This window comes from Mandrillus leucophaeus, unplaced genomic scaffold, assembly GCF_000951045.1.
Source record: "Mandrillus leucophaeus isolate KB7577 unplaced genomic scaffold, Mleu.le_1.0 Scaffold74, whole genome shotgun sequence".
NCBI classification, from domain to species: Eukaryota; Metazoa; Chordata; class Mammalia; order Primates; family Cercopithecidae; genus Mandrillus; species Mandrillus leucophaeus.
This window is the reverse complement of record NW_012108030.1, coordinates 584,781-598,728: the sequence shown is the minus strand read 5'-3', so window position 1 is coordinate 598,728 and position 13,948 is coordinate 584,781. Positions and strand designations below refer to the sequence as shown.

At 41.6% G+C, this 13,948-nt stretch overlaps 2 protein-coding genes across 3 annotated transcripts in view; both read right to left on the bottom strand.

The window, feature by feature from the left end:
* ZNF614 (zinc finger protein 614) overlaps positions 1 to 1,053 on the bottom strand; it is a 14,541-nt gene extending 13,488 nt beyond the window's left edge. Inside the window, exon 1 of the mRNA XM_011965865.1 lies at positions 845 to 1,053. The gene's annotated coding sequence lies outside the window, so the exon portion shown is untranslated. The remainder of the gene's footprint in view (positions 1 to 844) is intronic.
* A 7,162-nt stretch (positions 1,054 to 8,215) lies between these two features.
* Positions 8,216 to 13,948, bottom strand: part of ZNF432 (zinc finger protein 432) — a 67,977-nt gene continuing 62,244 nt past the window's right edge. Inside the window, exon 5 of one of the 2 annotated variants that reach the window (XM_011965862.1) lies at positions 8,216 to 10,258. In XM_011965862.1, the coding sequence (XP_011821252.1) occupies positions 8,538 to 10,258 (1,721 nt within the window). In that variant the 3' untranslated portion in view covers positions 8,216 to 8,537. The remainder of the gene's footprint in view (positions 10,259 to 13,948) is intronic. The other variant, XM_011965861.1, reaches the window with a different exon arrangement.

Here is a 13,948-nt window from a genome sequence, read left to right as displayed (position 1 = left end):
TCTCAAAAAAAAAAAAAAAATTAAAAAAAAAAAAAGGCAGAGCTTTCACACATTTAGAACCTTGTTTTATTGCCCCAGGGTGTAAAAGGCTCCGAGGCACCAAATAAAGGAAGTAGAAATATCAGGGTCCTTTATTTAAGGTAAGTGCACAGCAGCAGTGACAATCAGGAATATAACATTATCACTGCTGTCTCTACAAAACTTAAACAGCTTACGAAGTGACGTCATGAATTTTACGTCACAGATCTGTCTCCATATGAGAAGAGTGGCAATGTGGGAAGACAAAAAAGTTTTTGGTAAGGACTGCGGGGACGGACTTGAACTGGATGGAGGGAAGTCGATTTGAGCAGGGGAAAATGAAGCCTTCAAGTCTGTCCCCGCATTCAAGGTTTCAACCGATTATCAAAGGGCTCTGGACCTCCTCACACACTGACAGTCCCTACCAGGCTTCTCCGTGACTCAGCCCCATATTAAATCCAATATGAAACCCCAAACATCTAGGAAACCGAGAGGACATCTCCCCAACCCAGACATCTCTAAGGCTGAGCTCCACATTAAATTGTGACCCTGAACCAGGCCCCCGCGTTCACAGGTACAAACTTCTCACTCCAGTTCCCAATCACTGAGCCCCACAAACCAAGTGACTCACAAGGACCTCAAACCCAGACAGCGTCGGACTCGAAGCTGATTTCCTCAGACTCTTCACCCCTACAGCCAAAGGCCCAGTCATTAACGCCCCGCTTCCTCAGCGACTGCGTTCAAATACAGCCCCAACCTGGATGCTCCAGGCACCATCGGGTACACAGACCTACAGCCCCGAGTCCATGTCCAGAACACGACTCACCCGAGCCCGAACCTCTCCAGACACCACTAGCAGCGACAAAACGCCGCATCCACGTCCGAAATCGCTTCCTATTCACACACGCTCCTGCGCGGCCTCCCGGACGCTGAGCGGTGACGACGATGAAGTGAGGCGAGAACCATGGAGCCTGCCTGGCATCGCGAGTTCAGACTGCGGGCGCCGCTCTATGAGGTCACAGGGCTGCGCCCGTGGCAGCGTTTCTGACAGAAGCGGCCATAATGGCTGTGGAAATCACTCTTGGCCACCCCAGTGCCTTTCTCAATTCGTTGCGAGGGACACTCAAGAGTCGGGTGCCCAGCCAAGGCCAGCACGGCGCAGTGGCATTCTATTCAGCCGGCTGGGGAGAAAAAGATGGCGGCACCCTCTGTGCCCGTTATAGCTGAGAGTGGAGCCTTAGCTGGAGCACCATGGGCACGGCCATCTTAGAGGAAGGCAGCAGCCATACGGCAGAGAAAATGCTTAGATCCAGGACAATTGGAAAAATAAACAAGGTTTGAAGAAACCACGGTGCTGGCCAGGAAGCGGTCACAGAATTGCCAAAACCAGTGGTAACTGAAAGTGTTAGATTTGGGGATAGGACGGGGGTTGTGGACTGGGTAAGGCTTTTGTAGGTTAGATTAGACGCTGACTAGATGGACGAAGCCGAGAATAGGAGTGATGCTCCATTAAGTGCTAATACCCACATGGGGCTTGCTATAAAACTACTGCCAGTGGGGAAGGGGAAGAAGAGGTGAAGGTGCAACTGTGTTAGTATCTACATGTTTCCTTCCAGAAGTAAAGGAAGATGACAGTGGGGCACTTCAGAATATGAAATTATTAGAATGTGATCATCCTTCTTTGCCATGTTTCCAGATTGTTTTAAAAGTAGCACTTAAGAAATGTTAGTTCTATTTTTGCAGATGTTGGCGTTGTAACTGTAGAAGATTTAAGTAAATATTGCCTTGTTGGAAGGCAACCTAGAACCAATTTAATTTTTTCGTTTTCTTTGACAGCAATTCTAAAAGTTATTTGGTGAAAAGCTGTCTTAGTATTAACCACAACTTTGTAATTTACAAAAAAAAGGGAATTACAATGAGAGATGAATACTTTGGTAAATTATGGAACATCTGCTCAACTGTAAGAGTATATATCAGTTTAAAAGAATATACCACAATTGTTTTATAAAAAAAGGAAGGATAACTGTATTCGTCACAGGACAAAAAATGATCTGCAGGATAGTATATATTTTATGGTCTTGTAATTGGAAGAAATCATAAACATCTTTTGGAAAATTGTGATTGGTTAAACAAGACAATTAGTTTGAATTAATATTGTTTGTGTTTATAGGTAGAGAATGCCATGTTTTTGCTTGGAAAATATTCCCAATTTGTACTTCTTAATTTTAATATCTTCGTATCATAATCATGAATATCTATATTATAAAACAGATGTTGATCTTAGAAAAAAATTAGGTATGATGATGTATAAGTTCATGGCATGATAAATGCAAAATAGGCTGTTTTCTTTCAGAAAGTATACTCATGCATTTGAAAAATTCTGGAGAATATACTAACAATATTTGACTCTTCCATACAATTATGGTGACTTAAAATTTCTTCATTGTACTTATGTTTTGTAATTTCTAGAGTGAAGGGGGCCTGCCCCTCCACACCTGTGGTTATTTCTTGCAAGGTGGAGACTGAGAAAAGAAATAAGACACAGAGACAAAGTATAGAGGAAGAAAAGTGGGCCCAGGGAACCGGCGCTCAGCATACGGAGGACCCGCACTGGAGGACCCACACGGACACTGTTCTCTGAGTTCCCTCAGTATTTATTGATCATTATCTCTACTATCTCGGTGAGGAGGATGTGGCAGGACTATAGGGTAATGGTGGGAAGAGGGTCAACAGGAAAACATGTGAGCAAAGGACTCTGCGTCATAAATAAGTTTAAGGAAAGGTGCTGTGCCTCAGTATGTATGTAGGCCAGATTTATGTTTGACTTTACATAAACATCTCCGTGCAGTAAAGAGCAGTATTGCTGCCAGCATGTCTCACCTCCAGCCATAAGGCAGGTTTCTCCTATCTCAGTAAATAGAATGTACGATCGGGTTTTACACCGAGACATTCCCTTCCCAGGGAGGAGCAGGAAACAGATGCCTTCCTCTTATCTCAACTGCAAAGAGGCCTTCCTCTTTCACTAATCCTCCTCAGCACAGACCCTTTATGGGTGTCAGGCTGAGGGATGGTCAAGTCTTTCCCTTCCCACAAGACCATATCTCAGGCTGTCTCAGTGGGGAGAAACCTTGGACAATACCCAGGCTTTCTTGGGCAGAGGTCCCTGCAGCCTTCCACAGTGCATTGTGTCCCTGGGTACTTGAGACTGGAGAATGGCGATGAGTTTTACCAAGCATACTGCCTGCAAACACATTTTTAACAAAGCACAACCTGCACAGCCCTACATCCATTAAACCTTCAGTCAATATAGTACCTTTCTGTGAGCACAGGGTTGGGGCTAGGTTTACAGATTAACAGCATCTCAAGGCAGAAGAATTTTTCTTAGTACAGAACAAAATGGAGTCTCTTATGTCTACTTCTTTCTACATAGACACAGTAACAGTCTGATCTTTCTTTTCCCCACAAGTGAGGATCCCATCATGGGCTGATCACAGTCCTGTGGACCAGGTGCTAAACTTACCTACCAGAGATTAACATTCCAGATGAACGGGACTGAAATTTAATCCTGGATGGAATATGTTATAACACTCAAGAAATTATACGAACATGCAATGCTTATTCTCTAGTGTGGGGGAAAGAGAGATCAGACTGTTACTGTGTCTATGTAGAAAGAGGAAGACGTAAGAAATTCCATTTTGATTTGTATTAAGAAAAATTCTTCTGCCTTGAAATGCCGTTAATCTGTAACCCTAGCCCCAACTCTGTGCTTGCAGAAAGGTGCTGTGTTGACTCAAGGTTTAATGGATTTAGGGCTGTACAGGATGTGCTTTGTTAAAAATGTGTTTGCAGGCAGTATGCTTGTAAAAGTCATTGCCATTCTCTAATCTCGAGTACCCAGGGACACAGTGCACAGCGGAAGGCCGCAGGGACCTCTGCCTAGGAAAGCCAGGTATTGTCCAAGGTTACTCCCCATGTGATAGCCTGAGATATGGCCTCGTGGGAAGGGAAAGACCTGACCATCCCCCATCCCGACACCCATAAGGGGTCTGTGCTGAGGAGGATGAGTGAAAGAGGAAGTCCTCTTTGCAGTTGAAATCAGAGGAAGGCATCTGTTTCCTGCTCGTCCCTGGGAATGGAATGTCTCGGTGTAAAGCCTGATCGTATGTTCTACTTACTGAGATAGGAGAAAACCGTCTTATGGCTGGAGGTGAGACATGCTGGCGGCAATACTGCTCTTTACTGCGCCGAGATGTTTGTGTAAAGTCAAACATAAATCTGGCCTAGGTGCACATCAAGGCATAGCACCTTTCCTTAAACTTATTTATGACACAGAGTCCTTTGTTCACGTTTTCCTGCTGACCCTCTCCTCACCATTACCCTGTTGTCCTGCCACATCCCCCTTTCTGAGATGATAGATAGTGATCAATAAATACTGAGGGAACTCAGAGACCAGTGCCGACGTGGGTCCTCTGTATGCTGAGCACCGGTCCCCTGGGCCCGCTTTTCTTTCTCTATACTTTGTCTCTGTGTCTTATTTTTCTCAGTCTCTCATCCCACCTGACGAGAAACACCCACAGGTTGTGGAGGGGCTGGCCACCCCTTCACTCACTGATCATTTCCAGGAGTGGGCTGATACGACTTTGCTGTGGCAGGTTGTGCTGACTCACGGGACAAGGAAGGTGATTCAAGGGCCTGGTTGGTGGAGCACTTTTGCCTGACTCATTGCTGTAGACAATCTGCCCTGAATCCATCCTGTTATACAGTGTGGGAGTGGTGATGGGAGCACGAATCCACAATTTAGGGCAGAGATGTTCAAATTTAAGAAGGCTCTTTTTATAAATGTAGAGTCTGAACCCCATCCCCAGAAATCGGGGAGTGACTCAAGAATTTGCCTTCTTTTACAAGCTTCTCAGAGAATGCCGAGGCAGGCACCCCAAAGAAAACACTTAGAAAATTCTATAGTGTTATGGACTTACAAATATGATGGCTGTCTCCCCACAGTACACTTAGGCTTTGGTTCAAATTACATCTGCACAGAAAAGCCTTCCCTGAAAACTCTTACTAAAATAACTCTTATTACAATCTATGAACTTGCTAGGCTTTATATTTCTTCCTAGCACTTATCTGAATTTGGTTTTGTATTTATCTTACTCAGTCTTCTTCACCAGACTGTATGTCATATCAAAGCCAGCACTTTGCCTGTTTTGTTCACTGATGTGTCTCCATTGTCTAAAACATGCCTGCCATGGTGTAGAAGCTCAAAAAATATTTTCAAAGGAGTGAATTACTCAATATGGAGTCAGGGATTAAATTCTGCCACAATACTATGTGGCAAATATCTATTACTTTTATAAAGAGAACTCACCATTTATAAACTGGATTAAATCTCATTAGATCAAGGGAAGTAACTCTGGATAGAGAAAACAGGAACCGTTTCTAGGAAAAACTAATAATTTTTTGCCACCAGGCCTGCTCGAAATGATTAAGGAAGTTTGCATAAAAAGGAAATAACTAAAGGAAACATAACATCAGGAATGCAGAAAAAACAACAAAAAGGGTAAATATGTTATAAAATGTAATATTCTTTTAAGTTTAAAAATTGTGTTTGCTGGTTGGAAGCAAAAGTTACAATTTTACTTGATATGGTTCTCGGTGGATGCAGAGATGCTGAACGTCATTTTCTGTTAGGGATGTGTAAGTTGAGCCCATGATCATATACCACCACATACCTAACAGGAAAGCTAAAGCACACTGGCAATGCCAAGAGCTAGAAAGAGCATGGAACAAACGGAATGCTCACACATTGGTGGTGGGATGTAAATTAGTACAGCCACTCTGGGAAAGAGTTTGGCCATTTCTCATAAAGGTAAACACAAACTTACCATATTCACCAGCAGTCATGCCCCCAGTGTCTATCCCAAATATATAAAAACTTATGCTCATACAATATCGGGTACACAGATAGTCACAGCATCTTTACTTATAACAGCAAAACACTGGAAACAACCCAAATGTCCATCAACAGTTAATGGATACACAAACCCTGGTGCATCCGTCTAAAAGAATACTAACTCAGTAACAAAAATTAAAACTATTTAGACACTAAACAATTTGGATAGATCTTAAGGGTAATCTGCTGAGTGAACGAAGCCCTATCTCAAAGGTTGCATACCTTACAATTCCATTTTAATAGCATTCTTGAAATGACAAAATTAGAGTGATGGGATCAGTGGTTACTATGGGTCATATTGGGAGGACAGTGTGAGTATAAAGAGGTAGCAAGAGGAGGCCGTGAGCAGTGGCTCATGCCTGTAATCCCAGCACTTTGGGAGGCTGAGGCAGATGGATCACCTGGGGTCAAGAGTTCAAGACCAGCCTGGCCAACATAGTGAAACCCCGTCTCTACTAAAAATACAAAAATTAGTCGGGTGTGGTGGTGAGCGCCTATAATCCCAGCTACTCGGGAGGCTGAGGCAGGAGAATCGCTTGAACCTGGGATGCAGAGGTTGCAGCAAGCCAAGATCATGCTATTGCACTCCAGCCTGGGCAACAAGAGCAGAACTCTGTCTCAAAAAAGAAAAAAAAAAAAGAGGTAGCAAGAGGATGTTTCTTTCTGTTGGCACAACAGTTCCACATCCTGATTGTGGTGGGATTTACATAAATCTATACATCTTACAGAATTTCTTAGAACTGTACATAAAAATAAATAAAACAGCAATTACTGCACGCACAAAGTAGTGAAGTCCAAATAAAGGCTGTAGTTTAACAGCATGGCACTAATGTCATTTTATTGGTTTTGATTATTATGGTTATATAAGATAATATTGATGATGCTAAGCAAAGGATACTCAGGAAACACGTATATTTTGTAATCTCTTGTGAATCTAAAATTATTTCAAAACAAATTTTAGAAAAATAATATTTAAGGCATTTTTGTAAACTACATAATGGTACCTACTAACTTGGATAAACACATCCAAATATACTGAATTACATTTATCAATAAATTGAAAAAATAAATTTGGGGGCTATATGTAAGATCTAATAAATAATTACATCAGGTTGGCACAGAAAGCACCTGTTACATATGGCATTAAAATTTAATCAATGATAAGAACAGCCCACTTTACAATTATGGAATCATTGATAATATGCAAGGTATGCTGTCCCAGAATAGACATCAAGTGTATCATGAGTTTAGATTTGTGAAAGTCCTCAAATATGTATCATTTTCATGAGACTTTTTTACTTCATGAATTTCCTGATCCTTTTTAAAGTTACTCTTCATTTCAGTTTTATTTCTGTATGAAGTAATGATGATGAGGCAGAATTTATCACTGAAATCCTACTGTATTCACTGCCATTTGAAACTTTTTCTCCAGTGTGAAATATATCTGCCAACTGTTAAGGTTTTATTTCTGGGCAAAGGCTTTCCCCATGATAATGCTGCTAGTATGTGTAAGTTCACTGATGATCTATTATGATCACTGATGAGACAGGGTCTTTCTTCCCATAGAAGGCTTTCCTAGCCTCCCCCTTTATAAGATTTATCTCAGTAAATACTTTTCAAGACATAGTTACTTAGAAAATTTTCAAGACTTTTCTGCATTGGATGTATCAAGTTTATTTCCTACATGTTTATTGTGACATACAATATGAGGTAATTAATCACTGAAGGCACTAGTGCATTCTCTGCATTCGTTAAAATTCACTCCTGCAAACTGCATAATCTTCCAAGTGTGAAAATCTAGCAACAGGCTGCTCTACACTGCCTATATGCATGTATGCTAGGAGCACCCTGCTGTTTAATCAGTTCACATTACTTTTTTTATTTTTTATTTTTTTTTGAGATGGAGTCTCGCTCTGTCACCCAGGCTGGAGTGCAGTGGCACAATCTCCGCTCACTGCAAGCTCCGCCCCCTGGGTTCATGCCATTCTCCTGCCTCAGCCTCCCGAATAGCGGGGACTACAGGCACCCACCACCGCGCCCAGCTAATTTTTTTGTATTTTTAGTAGAGACAGGGTTTCACTGTGTTCAACAGGATAGTCTTGATCTCCTGACCTCATGATCCACCCGCCTTGGCCTCCCAAAGTGCTGGGATTACATGCATGAGCCACCACGCCCGGCTCAGTTCACATTACTAACATGGTTTTCTCTCTGCATGAGTTTGTTTGTATGTAATCAGTTCAAATTCTCTGCAAAAGGACTATGTACCTTACACATTTAACATATGGATGTTGTCATAGTTTTAATGAAGGTTGACAAATGAAAGGTTACCCCCAATCCACAGAATCTCTCTCAGATGAGTTATTTTCTATACATTGGTACATCAAAGATTTCAGAGCCTGAATTCATGTTGAAGCCTTTCTGACATTGATAGCATTTATCCTAGTGGATAACACTGGATTTTGAAATATGATTTTTCATACTCAATACACATAAAAACTATACTGTGAAATCAATGATGGTGTACAAGACATATTTTATTCCCAAAGGCATGACCACGTCCATTGCATTGTTAGGGTTTATTTCCATTATGAGTTCGCTGATGTACAATGAGATTTCTCTTTGAGGAGAAGGCTTTTCTACATTCACTGCATACAAAGGGTTTCTCTCCTGTGTGAGTTCGTTGATGAACAATTAGACGGCTCTTCACAGTGAAGCCTTTACCACATTCATTGCATCCATAAGGTTTTTCTCCAGTATGAACTTGCTTATGTAAAGCAAGCTCAGTTTCCATGGCAAAGCCTCTTCCACATTCACTGCATATACAAGATTTCTCTTCTGTATGAATTTGCTGATGTACAATAAGATAGCGTTTCATGGTAAAGCCTTTTCCACATTCACTGCACATAAAGGGTTTCTCTCCAGTATGAGTTCGCTGGTGTACAACAAGATTGCTCTTAAAGGCAAAACCTTTTCCACATTCATTGCATATGTATGGTTTCTCTCCAGTATGAGTTCGCTGATGTAACATCAGTCCACTATTCACAATGAAACCTTTCCCACATTCACTGCACCTGTAAGGTTTCTCTCCAGTATGAGTTCGCTGATGTACAATCAGCCGACTCTTCAAGGGGAAGCCTTTCCCACATTCACTGCATATGTAGGGCTTCTCTCCAGTATGAGTTCGCTGATGTATGATGAGCATGCTTTTCACAGTAAAACCTTTTCCACATTCACTACATAGATATGACTTCTCTACTGTATGATTTCTCTGATGTACGATGAGATTACTCTTCCTGGGAAAGCCTTTTCCACATTCATTGCATACATAGGGTTTCTCTCCTGTATGAGTTCGTTGATGTTCGATCATACGGCTCTTCATGGTGAAGCCTTTCCCACATTCATTGCATATATATGGTTTCTCTCCTGTATGATTTCGTTGATGTATGATGACATAGTGCTTTGTGGTGAAGCCTTTCCCACATTCACTACAGATGTAGGGCTTCTCTCCTGTATGAGTTCGCTGATGTATGATAAGCATGCTCTTCCCAGTGAAGCCTTTTCCACATTCACTACATACATAGGATTTCTCTCCAGTATGATTTCGCTGATGTACAATGAGATTACGCTTGCCTGGGAAGCCTTTTCCACATTCATTGCATATGTAGGGTTTCTCTCCAGTATGAGTTCGCTGATGTTCAATCAGACGGCTCTTCATGGTGAAGACTTTTCCACATTCACTGCATATAAAAGATTTCTCTCTTTTATGAATTCTTTGATGTTCATTTAGCCTGGACTTTCTGGAGAACACTTTTGCACAAAAAGTACATCCATAAGGTTTTTCTCCTGTATGAACTCTCTCATGATCAGTGAGCTGTGACTTCTTGACAAATGCTTTCCCACATTCACTGCATATGTGGGTTTTTTCTATTTCATGAGTTCTCTGATGCTTACTGACTTGGGATTTAGTGCTACTGGATTTTGTGCTTACAGAGAATTTAGCTGCAGAATAAAGTTCTTCATACTTACCATGAAGAAATGATTTTCCATCTCCATTAAATTTAGTAGAGTTCTTAATTTCACAGCTTTTGCTCTGGTTGACTAAACTTAAATTTGATTTCAAAGCTTTTATATATAACTCAAATGTATCATGATTTTCCCTGAAAAGACAATGGCTTTTGGTTTGAGAGGCAGTATTTCCAAATGCATTACGTTCATGGTATTGTTCCACACTCTTCAGCATCCTTTGATTTTCCAAGTGATCCTGCAGATGATCATCAACTTTGTTGTTTTCTAGGAAAGAAGAGAACAATGAATCCTTTCATAACCTTGTTGGGGGTAAAACTGTTTTCTTAAAAAAAAAAATCCTTGTTTATTATTATTATTATTTGAGACAGAGTCTCACTCTGTTACCCAGGCTGGAGTGCAGTGGTGTGATCTCGGCTCACTGCAACCTCTGCCTCCTGGGTTCAAGCAATTCTCCTGACTCAGCCTCCGAAGCAGCTGGGTTTACAGGCATGTGCCATCACGCCCAGCTAATTTTTGTATTTTTAGTAGAGACAGGGTTTCAATATGTTGGCCAGGCTGGTCTTGAACTCCTGACCTCAGGTGATCCCCCTACCTCGGCCTCTCAAAGTGCTGGGATTATAGATGTGAGCCACCACACCCAGCCAGGTGTTTTTAAATATGGCTATTTAATGACAATACGATGATAATAGTATAAAAGCAACTTCATGTATACACTTTGGTAAAAACATAATAATATAAACAAACCAAAAAGTAAAAGCAGTCTGTGTGCAAATAAGGTGAGGCAGTTGACAATCTGTATAGATTTGACTGCTTTCTAAACAGGACCTTGCAAAACATGTGGACACAGTAAAATACAAGCAAGTCATTATTACAAGCAAACAACAGGGCTTGGAGGAACACCATTCCACAAAATTTTGGGAGACACCAGACCACAAAGGTGGAAAAGGCAACTGATCCAAAATTCTGAGGGTTGTATTTATTCACTCCACTAGTATTTGTTGAATGACTCCTATGGATAAGGCACTCTGCTGGCATTTGGGATATACAAAATATGCCTTCTTTTCACTGATGCTGAATTCTAGTTAGGAAAAACAGAGGGAACAAAAAAAGAAGGGAGTTGGAGATGTTAAGTGTGGTTTGGTGGAGCAGTGTAGATGATGAGAGTTGGGGGAAGCAGGATATATTTGTACAAAGAAAATACAAGGTTAAATGATGAATTCAATGGGGAGAGTGAGGAAAGTGAGGACTCAAAGATTACTAAATATATGGCTTGAGACACTGGGTAGATGAAAGCATCTCATGAGATGGCAAATATTACTGCAGTCCAGAACATGTAAAGTATACACTGTGAAACATACACTTTGAAATGGTTATCAAATACATAACACAGACATCAAGAATCTGGTTGGAGGTATAAATGGAGAAGGCAGCATGGAAATAATCAGCACATACATATTATTTAAGAAAAAAGGACGGAATGACTTTTTTTTCTTTTTTTTTTCTTTTGAGACAGGGTCTCACTGTTACCCAGGCTGGCGTGCAGTGGCACAATCTTGCATCACTGCAACCTCCACCTTCCAGGCTCAAGCAATTCTCCCACCTCAGTCTCCTGAGTAGCTGGGGCTATAGGCACATGCCACCACGCCTGAGTGATTTTTGTATTGTTTGTAGAGACGGGGTCTTGCCATGTTGCCCAAGCTGGTCTTGAACTCTTGGGCTCAAGTGATCTGCCTGCCTCTGCTTCCCAAAGTGCTGGGACTATAGGTGTGAGCCAAAGCACTGGGCCAGGATACCATGTTGAGAAGACATGTAGAATGAAAGAGGAAGGTACAGAGCCAAGGTTTTAGACATTCCAACATTTGGTTTTGGGATTATTTAAGCCCTCTTAGAGGAACCAAATTGTGAGTACAAAGATCAGGGAAATATGCTTACTGAGATATATAGAATAAATATATTCACATACTTGTTGCCTGGCAAGGATAAGAATTAGAAATCTCCATCTGTTGAAATTCAGTGAACTGAGGTAAGACTCTTGTGTGGTAACTGTTATTAAATTTGCCCCTCTTCAATCTGTAGACTACCGTCTAACTTTCCAAAAACATTCATCACATTTAATGAACAACTCCTATAGTCAACATTCCACCCTCTGGTTTAGCTGTGTTGTGTTATCATATGTTCCATTAATTATGAAACAGGAAAACAATGATAGGGAATTTTGCAACTGGCCAGTGTACCATGTAGTTGCCTTGAGAAGAAAATGTGCTGCTGCATGGGATATGAAAACTGTCACTTTCTCCTATCACATTTTGTATGCAGTAGAAAAGTCATATCAAGGCCAGGTACGGTGGCTCACGCCTGTAATCCCAGCACTTTTAGGAGGTCAAGGTGGGCAGATCACTTTAGCTCTGGAGTTCCAGACCAGCCTGGGCAACATGGTGAAATATCATCTTTACAAAGAATACAAAAATTAGCCAGATATGGTGACATGTGCCTGTAGTTCCAGCGACTTGGGATGTTGAGGCAGGAGGATCGCTTGAGGCCAGAGGTCCAGGCTGCAGTGAGCTGAAATCGTGCCACTGCACTCCAGCCTGAGCAACAAAGTGAGACCCTACCTCAAAAAAAAAAGTCGTATCAAATTTTTCCCATTTCAATGTCCCTGATACACTGTTTCTTCATCTGCTACCAATAGCATCTACTTCAGTAATGCTACATTTATGTCTCAGCATTAGTTAAGTTGTACTAAAGGATAAACTTCCTCCTTCTAGACAAAGGTTGTGCCAGCTTCACCTTCAGTTTTTCTTAAGATATTTAGCTGTTTCTTATTATTGCTACGCTGCTGACATCCAGGTGAAAGGTCAGACTAGCAAGATATTTTGTGAAAAGACAAAAATTAAAAGTAACCAATCCTCAACCATGCTACCTCAATTACTCATATATAAAATCAAAAGTCATCTTGATAAATAAAGCTTACATTACCATGAATATTACCATGTTTCTGCTCCACGATTTCTCCAACAAGCAGCTTCTATCACTGACCTGTATTTGGCCAACTTGAGGCCAATCTTTTGATAGTCAAGCCCATGGCCTTGCACAATTCCTATTTCATGTCTTCATTCTTTTTTTTTTGAGACAGAGTTGCGCTCTTGTTGCCCAGGCTGGAGTGTAATGGCGCAATCTCTGCGCCCCGCAACCTCTGCTTCCCGGGTTCAAGCAGTTCTCCTGCCTCAGCCTTCCTGAGTAGCTTACAGGCATGTGCCATCATGCCCGGCTAATTCTGTATCTTTAGTAGCGATGGGGTTTCTCCATATTGGTGAGGCTGGTCTTGAACTCCTGACCTCAGGTGATCCGCTCACCTCGGCCTCCCAAAGTGCTGGGATTACAGGCATGAGCCACTGCACCTGGCCCATGCCTTCATTCTTAATTCATGTCACCATCTTCCTAATTCAAAATCTAGATATGCTTTGTGCACATCATACTCTTGCTGCAATTCTGACTATCCTGCCATATGCTCTATTTCCTCTGTATTCCTAAATTAACCCCTGTATCATTAATTTTTATGGTAATCTTCTGTGTAGTGAGGATCTAGATCTAACCTCATCCAAAGAGAGATCTAACATTTGTTCTTAGCTATTAGGAAATGAGCTCTAGGCCCCTGGAATGTCCTGGCCTATAGGAGTGTCTTTGTTTGCCCACTGGCTTTAGCTGCTGGACAGTTTAACAATATGATTTATGACAGGGGCTTTGGCCCATGCCATATCAGTTCCACACTTTGGAAAAACTAGATACTCTAGGTATTAGCCCGACTTCTGGGAGAGGCAAAAGACTAAAAGTCAGCCATGTGGGCTGTATGTGACTGGAACCTAATCAAAACTCTGGCCACCAAAGGCTCAAGTGAACTTCCCTAGTTGTCAATACTCTGCATTGTCACACACTGTGGCTGGGAAGAGACGTAAT